This window comes from Adiantum capillus-veneris, chromosome 2 (assembly GCF_014529385.1).
Source record: "Adiantum capillus-veneris isolate H3 chromosome 2, ASM1452938v2, whole genome shotgun sequence".
In the NCBI taxonomy this organism is placed as follows: Eukaryota; Viridiplantae; Streptophyta; class Polypodiopsida; order Polypodiales; family Pteridaceae; genus Adiantum; species Adiantum capillus-veneris.
This window is the reverse complement of record NC_140932.1, coordinates 32228896-32242459: the sequence shown is the minus strand read 5'-3', so window position 1 is coordinate 32242459 and position 13564 is coordinate 32228896. Positions and strand designations below refer to the sequence as shown.

At 42.5% G+C, this 13564-nt stretch overlaps 1 protein-coding gene across 1 annotated transcript; it reads left to right on the top strand.

Moving 5' to 3' along the window:
• The first annotated feature begins 238 nt into the window (after positions 1-238).
• On the top strand, positions 239-1472 carry LOC147462595 (putative carboxylesterase 18). The gene has a single exon (XM_086526748.1). The coding sequence runs from the start codon at positions 307-309 to the stop codon at positions 1261-1263; it is 957 nt and encodes a 318-aa protein (XP_086382874.1). The 5' UTR covers positions 239-306; the 3' UTR covers positions 1264-1472.
• Positions 1473-13564: the final 12092 nt, after the last annotated feature.

Genomic DNA, 13564 nt, shown 5'->3' with positions numbered 1-13564 from the left:
CATCTAAGCATGCTACGTTTATAGCTTGTGCAAGTTAAGCTCCCAAATTTTTTACTAATTTTGAAAATTCAAAGGGGCTACACCGCATACTTCAACCCCCACAATTGTTGTCACCACTTGGTGTGTGTGTTGTTGAAAGCGCTCCAACCCCTTGAGTCACGGTAGCCGCTAGGTGTGACGGGGCTCTTAGATCCTCTTACTCAACCCATCCCTTGTTTGTGGCTGTCCGAAGGATGAACGAGTTGTGACGCTCTCCTCATTTCCCCTCTCTTTCTCTTCTTCCCTCTCTCTCTCTCTCTCTCACATATGGAGTTGCCATGGCAGCGGAGGCTGACGTTGAAGGTGAGAAACTGGCTGGTGGTACGCAGCGACGGCTCCAGCAATCTGCGGATGGCGAGCCTGCTAGATAGACTGGTACCCGCGCAGACAAAGCAGGGCGTGGCTGCTCAGGACGTCGTCATCGACGACAACACTGGCGTTTGGGTCCGAGTCTTCAGACCGGTGGAGGAGGGCTCCGGCCAACAGCGGCCGGTCATGTTCTACTTCCACGGCGGGGGATTCTGCATGTTCTCTGCCAATTCGCAGTTCGCTGACTGCTTTGGTAGATACTTGAGCCGCACATATGGAGCAATTGTGGTGTCTGTGGACTACCGAAAAACACCGAAGCACCGGTATCCGGCGGCGTATGAGGACTGTGAGGCAGCGCTGAGGTGGGCGGTGGGGAAGCTGCAGGTTGGGGACCTGTCAAGGTGCGTTCTGGTGGGGGAAAGCGCAGGAGGGAACATCGTGCATCACGTGGCTTGCCGGGCGGCTTTCGATCCGGCGCTGGAGGGGAGGCTGAAGGTGGTGGGCAACGTGGCGCTCTTCCCTTTCTTTGGCGGGGAGGAGCGAACGGAGGGGGAGATAGAGCTCTCGAACGCCCCTATGCTGAACTACATTATGGCTGACCGCGCTTGGTACGACTTCCTGCCGGCCGGCGCCAACCGGGACCACCCGGCTGCCAACGTGCTAGCGCCGGGGGCGCCCGACCTGAGGAGCATCCCCCTTGGGCCCTTTTTCGTTTGTGCTGGCGATCGCGACTGCCTGAAAGACTACCAGGTTCGGTACGCCGAGGCTTTACGGGAGCTCGGGAAGGAGGTCCAGTTCAAAATGTATAAAGGTGGTATTCACTGCTTTCATGTCTTTCCGGAGATCAAACTGACAGCCCAGCTCCTCTCCGACTTGCAGGGATTCGTCCGCTCTCGCCTTTCTCATGAGTCATGACTGACCGACTCTCTCCCTGCCTCAACACCAGTATATAAGGCCCGTGGCCTTATAGTGTAGGAAGAGAGTCGGAACCTAATGTTTTAAGTGATAACAGACAAACAGAGCTCTTTTTATACTTTTATAATGTCATGCACCATTGATCTCATGGGTCTCTACGACATATTTATCTTTATTATCAACTATAGACATAATCACACTTTCCATCACACATTTGTAATGCCTCTTTCAATTTGTTTGTACTGCTTTCAACGAACTACCCCTCTTGGGAGCCTATTGCCTTGGTACAACTTGCACGTGCCTTCCATATAGAGGCGTAGGTATTTACAGTCACTTTACATTCACCAAAAACTATCCAAGAAGAACCAGTTCCTGTATGAGCAGTTACGCGAAGTAACCAATAGATGGTATTTCTAGAAATTAAATGATGTGCATCTCATATGTTGGCCTAGCAAGCTGCTTGATCCTACTCAAAGGCTTCATGCCTCGCTACGTGTGCCTTGCGTTAGTTAAAGGTCATGTCTCTCTACCCCGCTCTCAATGTTCATGAAAAGCATCCCCATGCGCGCGCGCTCGAGAGAGAGAGAGAGAGAGAGAGAGAGAGAGAGAGAGAGAGAGAGAGAGATTCGAGGGTGCGTGTAGCATAGCAGAAGATCATTTTTAGGTCTATGTAGGCCTTCTCACCCAAGCGAGCATCCAGCCTCAACACATCTCTATCCTCATCACAAATTGCAATCTCCATAGCCCCACCCCATTCTATGTCATCATGATTGTCAATAATTTCAAGCTCAGAGAGCATTGCAAAGCTTTTCATCTCAGCAGAATGGGTTGCATCGCATCTCTGATCGCATGCAAGCTTGCAAGCGACCTCATGTGGTCTAAGCCTAATCAATATATTGCACTCGTCGGAAGCACATATAACATCTCTCTTAACTTGCGTCCCAATTATATTAATTAGTAGTGAGGTAGAGCATGCCCACAACATGATCCTCAACGGGAACAGTCTTGCATGTTAATATTTTTCCGCCGATCGACGGAATGATTTCGCTATGTGCATAGGAGGATGCTCATGACACTGCATTTTGTGTCCATAATGTGTGCAGATCAACGATGATAGATCAACTTTGTTGAAAGAGAGGGGGAGATCAAGTATTGTGTTACTGTGGCATCTAAAATCTATTAAAGCTTTAGCCTTACTTCACACACACACACACACACACACACACACACACACACACAGACTTGATGAGACCTTCTCCTTGCATCCTCAATCACGCCCTACAAATGTTGCACACACCCGTTGTTCTCATGTCGGCGATGATTCCCAATAGCCAATTTTTAAAAATTATAAAAGCTATAAAATTTTCAATGTATAACCTGTCCTTTGGACGAACCCAACTTGCTATGAGAGGAGAGTGGCATGTACGTGTCAATGCCCATTGACAAAACGGCTCCCATCTGCTTCCTTGGCCGTATCTAGGGCCTCTATGATGTTGATCCAACATGTCTGAACAGGGTCCATAGGGTTGAGTCCTAGGACTTCACTACCAAAAATTTTCCTCCCTCCAACCTCCGCACCCGTCAACCTTCTTTGGTAGCAGCATTGTCCAATCACCGTACCAAGGTTGGGGGCTAGGGCGCCAATATAGCCAATATTATTGGGCAGCCAAAAAAATAAGGGAGGACATTGGTGTCGTTTCTTAAGGAATTAATCAAAAGCACTTGTTAACGGAAACGGCAAAGACACCAACAAATGTGCCTGTCATCAAGTCAAAGAAACTCTTGACATGGGGATGTGGTGCGAGTGGTATGCACTTTCAAATAAGCTGCCTTGACAAACTGTCGTCAAGCGGGAGAAACTCTCAACATTGGGGGACGTGGTGTCATCGGCACACACTTTTGAATTAAAGACATCTTGGGGAGGATCCGCACGAGCGGAGGTAAAACCCCCACCACTCATCATCTATTTTGTCTCATATGGGAATTGGAGGCAGCATGAAACACCCACTTGTTCAACGCGGCACGGGTAGAAGAAGCATTTTCCAACTCTGTCGATTTTGGGAGAGTTGAGAAACTTGGGCAGTTTTTGCTGACGAAGGCAAGCTCGGATTCTACCCCATCCTCGGATGTGCCCTTGCATGCCATCAACTGCAGTAGGCATTGCCCATGCACGAAAATAAATCCCACCAATCGAAATCACGAAAAAAGTTGCTGGAGGCAGAGAGCCTTGATACAACGATGTCGTTGGTAGGCATATCATCCTGATCCATGACCAGCCACAATTTTCCCAACCGCAGCTTTTGGAGTGCCCTTCATACAGAGTGTATGAGGCATCTCACATTCAAGAGATTGAAGTTTCAATTGGGCCTTAATTTTTTTGTGTAACTGGTAGACAACAATGCCAATGTAGTGCCCATACCGTTGCCCCATCTACACTCCTCACAACCACAACAAAATTTTGATTCTCTTAGTGACTCGAAGTAGGGGATCAAAAGGTAAAAGAATATCAAACTACCCTATTCATACCAATGGTGCTCTTTCACAGCCGCGTGGGACACACTACTCTTTCTCCCTCTCAAGGTTCTACTGTAAGCAGTGGGCCTCTTCCTCTTCTAAAGTTGTCGCCTCTTCCTAGCCATGTCCTGCGCTCATGTAAGCAGGCATCTTGCACCTGTGAAGTGTCCACTTTGCAGCCCCCCATTAACAATTTGGGTTCTCTCTCTCTCTCTCTCTCTCTCTCTCTCTCTCTCTCTCTCTCTCTCTCTCTCTCTCTCTCTCTCTCTCTCGTTGTGAGGGTGACGATTTTGCGTGCAGGTGCCAGATCTCAAAAGTGGGCTAGAAAGTTTGTATTGCTCCGAGATGGTCTGCCAATAGTGAGAGCCTCGACACTGGGACTCTAAAATCCTCACTCTCTCTACACATTGCATGTGAACTATGAGTGTGTGACACGTTACTTGAAAACTCAAGCACAGAGAAAACTGAAGCACAGACACACACACACACACACGGAGAGAGAGAGAGAGAGAGAGAGAGAGAGAGAGAGAGAGAGAACTGGAACATGTAACTCTCCACTCGACCATGCCCTATATAGCCCCACCTAGCTAATAATAGGGCCCCCTTGAGTGCATGTCCGTCCTGGCCATTGGCCTGCTGCTCGGTCTTACCCTAGGCATGGCATTACTCCCCCCTAGGAGAAGCGTTTTCGTCCTTGGAAACAAAAGTGGTTGTATCTTCATAAGTGTAATGGAAATGGCCTATACATTGAGAATAGAGAAATTAAGAGAATTATAGTGAGCATTTTTATAAAACTACTTTGAGAACATAGAGGGTGAACTTAATTAGCGGTAGCAACACAACCATTATACTTAATTAGCTTGGCATGAACAATACTTTTGCAAGAGAGAGAACTAGAGAACATGCAATAGTTGAGGACCGGATTTTTGTGGATCCGGTTCCCCCTCCAATAGGATTTTGTATGATAGATTCTCCCATCGAGAGAGACTTGGTACAATACGATCTTTGTGTTCCTTGTGACCTAGGTGATGCAATGAATATGGAAAGCACTTTCCAATACTTGAGCTGTCAATAAAATTTTCTGCCTCTGTGTCCAAGACTGCTAAGGGGCAAGGTGAGTAATCAATAAATCCTATGTCATTAGATCCCCACTCAGCCAAAACTGCCAAAGCATAATCTTCCCTTAGATCAAAAAGATGCTGAATGTCATTCAACAAAACATATTCCTTTTTGTTAACTTTTTGTTGAATGTCATTCAGCAAAACATATTCCTTTTTGTTAACTTTTTGTTGAATGTCATTTAGCAAAACATATTCCTTTTTGTTAACTTTGTATGTGGGAAATGCTGTTGTGCAATGCAAAGGATCAGCATCTTCATCCTCAATGTCAACATTCTCCACTTTAGTGATGTTTTCTGCTTTAAATTTTGCAATGTCCAGCATCTTAGTGCTTTGTAGTTTCTCTTCCTCTTCATGGAACTCCATCTCTATCTCCTCTTCCTCCTGGTCTTCCTCAGCCTGAGAAATATGCTTTGGAATCAGTTTGCCCTCTGGTGTTGGGAGTACACTGAAGAAAATGATGAGTCCAAGGTCATACTCTACCAACTGGAAATGCATATTACCACGAAATTTGCAAGGCTTTATGATCTTTTGCCAGTCTGGATGAAGGCTTGACCACTTCTTTGCAATACCTGTCCTTGACAAGCTACCTGCTTTGCATATATCAACAAAATAAACAAGATTGTCAAGCATGTGATCTCTGGTCAATGTTGTATATATCTCTATCAAGTCACTAATTTGTGTGGAGAAGCCATCCACAAGTACTTGAAGATCAAAGGCAGCATTAAAAATCTCTTGACACTTTGAAATCTTGTAAGTTCATTAACTTTGTAAAGAAAAGACATCAGCTTGTCATCAGCGGTCTCTTGTATATCCTCTGTATCCATTATGACAATCCACAAATGTCTGAGAAAGAGAAAAGAGAAGCCATCAAGACATTAAGAAATAGACATGACATGGTGTGTAAATTTCTTCTATGACTAAAATATATAAATAAACCACCTTTCCTTCATAATGCAAAAAACACATAATGGTTTATAAACAAGTATGCAAGTGTAAGTCTAAGCAAGCAAGAAAGAATTACATCAAATTGTGTCACTTGCTACTCGAGCTGTGAGGGTTAGGAGAAAGTCGGCACTCAATAAATTCGCGCATGGCGTGACACTTGGTACGCGAAATCCTAGTGCTAGGAAGAGGTCGACACCTTCAGAATTCGCGCACGGGGTGTCGCTTGGAGGGTTGGGGGCTTTATTTCTAAGCCTTGTGAAGCACAATAAGCGGAAAAGCGGGTTGGGTAAGTTGTTTATATGGCCAAAAACGCTGCCTCCGGGAGTGTGCAAAGCGGTTGCCGCCTCGAAGTGTGTGCCCAACGGCTAGTATGCGCCTAGGGAGGAGCGATGCGCCTAGGGACTTACGCATAGCACCCTATACAAGCCCAAGAAGCTCCTCAAAACCCAAATCGAGCGCATTTTGAAGGAGATTTAACCCGGTTCTAGCGGCACTTCCACAACCCGATTCTACCCGCGCTTGGATCAACCGTCACCCCGTGCGCGATCTGTGTATGTGTGAAGACATTACTCCCTTCGTCATTTCGCGTACGGGGTGTCACATATAATGTGAACCCCCAAGTCACATATAATGTGTTTGTATGCATGTGTTTGTATGCCTACAGCTTGTCACTCCGTGCGCGAGCCGCTTGGACGCTGAAAGCTTCCAATGCTATGGTTATCGCGCACAGGGTGTCACCATCCATTATAATAGTAAAAATTATATGTACATCTTTTACTTTTATTACTAATGTTGGTTGTTTGTTGTGCAGCAATCATTCCTATTCCTTTTGAAGATGGCAAGGACCAAGAAGACTGCAAGGAAGGTTGATGAGCCTCTATCCAAAGATGAAGAAGAAGTTCCTCAGCCTAGCAAAGCTTCAGCTAGTACTTTACCAAACCAACCATCCACTTCCAAAGTTCCTGGCAAACCAACCTCTGCTGGCACAAAGAAGAGCACATCTCAGAGGAAGGATTCTTCTCTACCTGACCCTAAACCAAGCAAAGGGAAAGCTACACATCAGAGGAAAGATTCCAAGCCTCTGCAGCTTAAGCCTCTCCTTACAAAGAGAAAGTTCAAGCAGGGGGTCAAATGTCTAAGAGAGATAAGGAAGGCCATCAATCTTGCAATTCCCAAACTGCCCTTCCAGAGACTATGCAGACAAGTTGCAGAGGAGTACAAGATTTCCATGAGGTGGACTAGAACTGCATTGGCATGTATCCAGGAGGCTTCTGAGGACTTTATGATTGAGCTTTTCCAAGATGCCTATTACTTTGCAGCTCATGCCCATAGGGTTACTTTGATGGACAAAGACATGATCACTCTCAGGAGGCTGAGATACAGGTTTTCAAAAAAATTGGAGCCTGTCCCTATGCATGATATAAAGGCATTCAATATTCTCAACATTCCTCCATGGAGGAAGCCCAAGGAGCCTGAAGTAGGAGTTGTTGATATTACTGAAGAAGAGAAGAAGGAAAGGAAAAACAGAGCCAAGGAAGACAAGGAAATTGCAGAGAGAAAGGAGCTTGACCTGTTGGAACCTCAGCTAGTGCCCCTCTTGAGGAGTGTCAATCCTACTGGTTTTGTTGTCACTCTATTCAGTGAGGAGGATCCTAGGGAGGATTACAATTCACTTGACTCTGAGACCTTGGAAATTCTCAAGGACTAGACCAAGGAGATCAATTCTCCACTCCTTATCACATGCCTCAGGTTGTTTTTTTTTTCCTCTGTATTTTTGTTTATAGCAAGAACTCTTTATATAACAATATCTTGTACCAGGTTAATGATGCATACATATGAGCTAGACCTTCAACAAAAGGTGGAATTTTTAGACCCTTCTATCTCCCACTATCTCAGGACAGAGACAAACATTAGAGAGCTCACAAAGTGGTTGACTCATGTGGACTTGGAAATCTGTGAAATTTTCTTGATTCCTTATCATGAGAGGTAAGTTTTCTACCTACACCTTGTGAAGAGAATTTGCTAATTCATGTTACAAGGGTAACTGAGGCTTGTTTTTATAGCTCACATTGGAGTTTAATTGCAATTGATATTGTGAAAAGAAAATGCTACTTTGTCAATTCTCTTGCTGGAGTACATGGTCAAGCAAAATTGTAAGTATAGCAACAGACACATTTTGTAAACCACAAGCACATACTTTTAGTAAAGCAGAACCTCATTTATAAAGAATTTTGGATAGTGCTACTACAAGATTTATAGAGACACTGGAGAATTGTCCACCCATGCCACAGATGCTGAATGAAATCCAATTTGCAGTTGTGAAGGTTGGAATTATTTATGCTTTGTTCACTTCAATGGATTATCCTCAAAGATTTTTCCCATAAATACATGTAATGAATTGCAGGTTCCAATCCAGCCTGAGAGCCATTCATGTGGATGGAGGGTAGTGACAAATGCCAAGCTCCTCTTGGACTTCATATACTGCAATGACAATCAGGATATAGAAGTATAGCATATTTCATATTTGTCAGCTGTATTTTTTCTCATTTTTATTGTTCCTAAAACTTGCTTTTTATTGCCTTGTATAGATCAACAGAGAGTGCTATAGTGAGAACCATGTATGGTTGACAAGAGCAAGGATTATCAAGTATATGATTGAAGCAAATGGACAACTGCAAGAGGTATAGATGATGATGTTGAAGAGAAGGGGAAAGCAAAGCTGGAAAAGGCAAGTGAAGAGGAAGAAGAGAGTGGTGAGCATGAAAAGGCAAGTGAAGAGGAAGAAGAGAGTGGTGAGCAGGAAAAGGCAAGTGAAGAGATGGATGATAAGAGAAAGAGGAAGCAGCCTTCAAGCCCTCCTTCCAAAGAGCCCTTTTCAAAAAGAAAACCTCCTACAAAAGCACCAACCCCATTAAGGAAGTCCCCTAGGGACAGGAAAACTCCTGGCAGAAAACTATTCTAGCTTATTGTATCCCACTTGTATCAAGCTTATTGTAGCCCACTTGTATTCAATTGTCTATTCTATAGCCCACGTGTAACCAATTGGCCCTTGTATGGACCCTTGTATGTAAGTGCAAATATTTGAAATTGAATACATTTTGATCACCTTGTTTTAAGACTCTGTTACAAAATCAAATCATTGAAGTAAAATCAAATCATTGGATGTTTGGAAAAGTTACATTTCAATAACAAAATAAAGATACTTTTAGATCATGTGATACAAAATAAGATCCTTGCAGGTCATGTGATACAAAATAAGATCCTTGCAGGGCATGTGTTACAAAATTGCCTTGAAGGATGTTTAAGGCACCAAATGTACAATGCCATCCAAGATGTCCTTGCACTGTAGCCTCTTTTCATTCCTTTTTGATACTGACAAAAACAGTCCAAGTTAAATAAAGAACCAATAAGAGAACAAGAGACTTTTAGGCATAACAGTTACCTTTCCACCATTTACTTGAAAGCAGAATGTTGTGGGCAGTTCAATTTCATCATTTTGCAGGTCCAATCTCAATTGCTGTAAGCTACACATGCCTCTTATCTTTACAATTGACAGATGCTCATTGTTTACCCATATATCAATGTCTTCTATTGGGCTGTCAATGAAGTCCTCTATGTCTTGATCAAGTGGAGTTAGCTGACCACCAACATAGTGCCATCTTCTGTAATAAAATGACATAATGAAGTTTTGTGTCCCTATCATGTATTTGCAAGCAATTGAGCCATCTTGCACATTACAAGTGATTCCATTCACTGTTTTGGTGTTCCAACCCTCATCCAAAAATTCAAGTACATTTGCTGAGTCTAAAGTCTTCACTGAAAACATTGTTCTAGATTTTCTGACTTCAGCATTAGAGAAGAAGTCTACAAAAACTGTAATGGGCATGAATATAGAAATTCTACTCTGTTTTCTTGCTATGTTTTCTTTCAAACACTTTTGAATCTCACAAAACAGTTTGCACCTGTAGCCCTCACTTGTATTTGAGCTAGGGAGTGACCATTCTCCACTTTTGAAATCAGGCAAGTCTAGCTTGGTTGTGGCTCCAAGTTCTCCAGTCCTTCTAGGTGGAACATAATAATGGTCAAAGAAGAATATTCCATTCTCTGCCAGTGAACCCTTAGTCCTTCCCTTGTATATTTCTTCACCAATTGATCCATGACACACATCCAGAATATTTATAACACATTCTACTAGCTGCCATTCCATAATGTTTGAAGGATACAAATCTGTACAACAAATAACCTTATACAACATGCATTACAAATAAGGATTTAAGTTAAGAGACTTATAGTTTGTTCTATGTAATGGCAAAGCAGAACTCTCTGAGCCAATATGCAGATCTTTATGCATGTACACATGCTGCACCAGCACCTCTTTGATTGACTTTTTGTTGTCGCCAAAGCTAAAATCTTTAACAATACCGTTCCATCCCGCCAAGAAAGAGTTTTTGGTGGAAGACTTTATTCTCTTGTTCTGTTGCATCAGTATCCACGTTCCTTTGTGTATAGTTATTGGAATCCATTGTCCATTTTGATCAATCGTGTTGTAAGTGACAATGGCTTCAATGGAAGTTCTTGGTCGTTTTGATCGTGATGAAGATTCCATGGTGAAAAGAGAAATGAGCAGAGAAGTCTAGTCTGAGTTCAAGAGAAGAATAAGCAGAATGTGCAAAAAACGATTCAAATCTGGAAAAGATCATGAGATAGAATCCAAACGTTGTTGTATGATGGCGACGTGCAAAATGAAAACAATATAATATGAGAAGTACGTCTTTCTAAAAGCGACAGCTATTGAATGCCTTTGCACTTTTACTTGTTTATATTGCTATTTACCAGCTCAAAGTTGCGGTAAAGATAGAATATTTTCTTTTTTGTGAGTTTTCAAAAATAGAGGTTCCGTAACGGAAGCTCTTCAACCATTGGTTGAGACCACTCTCTCTCTACACGCTAAAAGGCACAAAAATGACCTCAAAATTCCCCTAATGTTGGTTTTATAGAGACGTTGTCATCACAAACATGATTCTAAGCATGCATACTACTTAAATTTTTGCACAAGAAAAAGAGAGTTAGTCTTATAAGACAAAAATATTGATCATTCAAAAGAAACATGTACATTTGTTTACTCTAACGTAGCAATGTAAGCATTGACAAGGTTCATACTATCCTTAAGTTGTACTCCTTACATCCATCTAGCATCTTCAAAAAGATAATTTTTGAACTTAATAAGATATCGTCGGATAATATTAACATGCCATAGCACCTTGTTTTCATTCGAAAGGATAGCTTCGGGTTGTAGCACCTCTTCTTGGTCTTCGATCTCTGGTGGGTCTTTATTAATTGGTTCTCTTGGTGGCTCTCCTTTGTAGGGCTTAAGTAGGTTCACATGAAAAGCATTGTGTATGAGCCAATGGTTGGGCACCTTGAGTTGATAAGCCATGCCATTGATTGGCTTCAAGATTGGCTTCAAGATTTGAAAAGGACCATAGTATCTTTTTCCTAGTTTAGCATAATACTTTTGGTGGCCCATAGGATTATTGTCTGTTGTTTTCCTTAATCAAGCCTTGGGAAACTTGAGTAAGATTTAAATCATTTTCTTTAAACAATCCCTTCTGCGCTTATCAGCAGCAATAGCTTTTTTCCTTTGTTGAGAGATGGATATAGCCTCCTTAACCTTTTGGAAAGATTCTTGTAGATCACGGCTATACTCATCAGCCAGTGAAGATCTTTCCATGTACTTTGAGTAGCAAAGGACTTTTAGGTTTTTCCTCTATGATCTCAAAAGGTGCCTTTTTTGTAGTAGATAGTGTTATTGTACGCATACTCTACAAGGGGTATGTACTTTTCCCATTGTGAGTGTTGATCTACTTCTGTAACATTATTCTTTAGTAGATCGATAATCGTAAGATTGGCTATCTCACTTTGGCCATTCGTTTGTGGGTGATAGACAAAGAGAAATTCAATCTTGTACCTAGATTTTCAAAGAGACCTTTTCAAAAATTACTGGTCATTTTAGGATCTCTATCTCACATGATGGATGTTGGCAATCCATAGTATGTAAAAATATGGGATATAAAGAGAGTTTCCATTTAGTGTGCCTTAATAGTCTTCTTGACAGGAATAAAGTGTGCTTGCTTGCTAAACCTGTCGACTACTGTCCATATTCTCGTATTTCCATGGATAGACTTGGATAATCCAAAGATAAAGTCCATGGATATACTCTCCCATGGTGAATTAGGGATTGGAAATGGCTGGAGTAATCCAGGTTGCTTCCCTGTATCATATTTGGTCTTTTCGCATTCGAAGGTGGAGAGAGCTAGCGGAATGAGGATAGGGAAGAGTAGGAAGAAGTAGCATAGGAAAAAGAGATAGTTCCTCACTTATCATCACTCTTCTTGCATAGCATAGAATAATAGCACAATAATGATGATGAAGAAGATGGAAAGATTAAGCATTGAAGCATGGCTCTTTTTTGGATATGCATTCCATAGCCAAGAGTGTTGGTGTAGGCTCTCAACTTCTCAACAATCTTGGAGAAGGAGATGGAGCTCATGCACTTTGTCAAGCAAGAATGAGCATGTGAGTGTGTGTGAGAGAGAGTATACACCCCAAGCACACCCCCAACTTGATTTGGCCGACCCCCCCTTGTAGCTCATGTTGGAAGTTGATTGGACCCCTACAAGCCTAGCCAATCACATGGATAGTGTACATCAAGAAATCATGCTAGCCTTGGGGCAAGTGTCCCCCTTTCCTCTTTGAGAGAGAGGACTTGATAAATGCATAAAAAATTAATTTAATTATCTAAATTATCATTGGACCCCTTAGAGGCCAACCAATGCGGGGCTGTAGCACACCATGAGGGTAACATGGAGAGAAACTTTACATGTGTCCTTGTTGCTTCTTTAGACTAGGCTTGCCTTGTGTGAGAGTGTCTGTGTTCTCTCTCATGCCCCTACAATGAGGGCTCGCCCTCGCTTAAGTAGGGATCTAGTTTGACTTTTTGAAACACCTTAACCCCCCAAGCACCTTAGTCATTAAGCACCTCAAGAACCGCAAGCACCTTAGTCAGCAAGCACGACAAGCACCTCAAGCTTGGTCCCGGTTCCCACCTCAAGCACAACCCTAGCTTGCCTAAGTTCAAATACTTTTAAGACCAACCTTTGGAGGTCTTTAATGAAGCTATCCCTAAGGTCTTTAAGCTCCATTAGCTAGCCTTGCTCTTTGACAAACCATCTCTCATTTGGACCCCGTTAACCTTGGCCCCGTGTTGAGATAGATCCATAAGCACATGTCTATATTCTAACCCTTGTTCCTGTTTATTCTCTCACATTAAATGCTCAATTTAATATGAGAAAAACATGTGGTTTGGTTAGATATTAGATTTTATGACATCAAGAACACTAAGATTTTTCACAGTGGCATTCTGCAAGATCCACCTGTTGATTTTCTTGAGATAGGATTCAGTGTAGGAGGTTCAATGAAATCAAGAATAACATCTTGATTTTCCACATTGTTGTCCCTTTGCAACCTTCTTGTGTAACCGGCCTATATTCAACATGGCGTGTAGACTCTATTTAGAACTCACTTCAGTATGCTAAAGGATTTATCACAACTAAGATGTACCTGAAAGAGTACCTCTTTTCACTTTCCATGAAAGTAACTTGCTAGCGTAACTCATCAACAAAGTATACGGCCTTGACTTTTTATCTTATCTCATCAGTAAA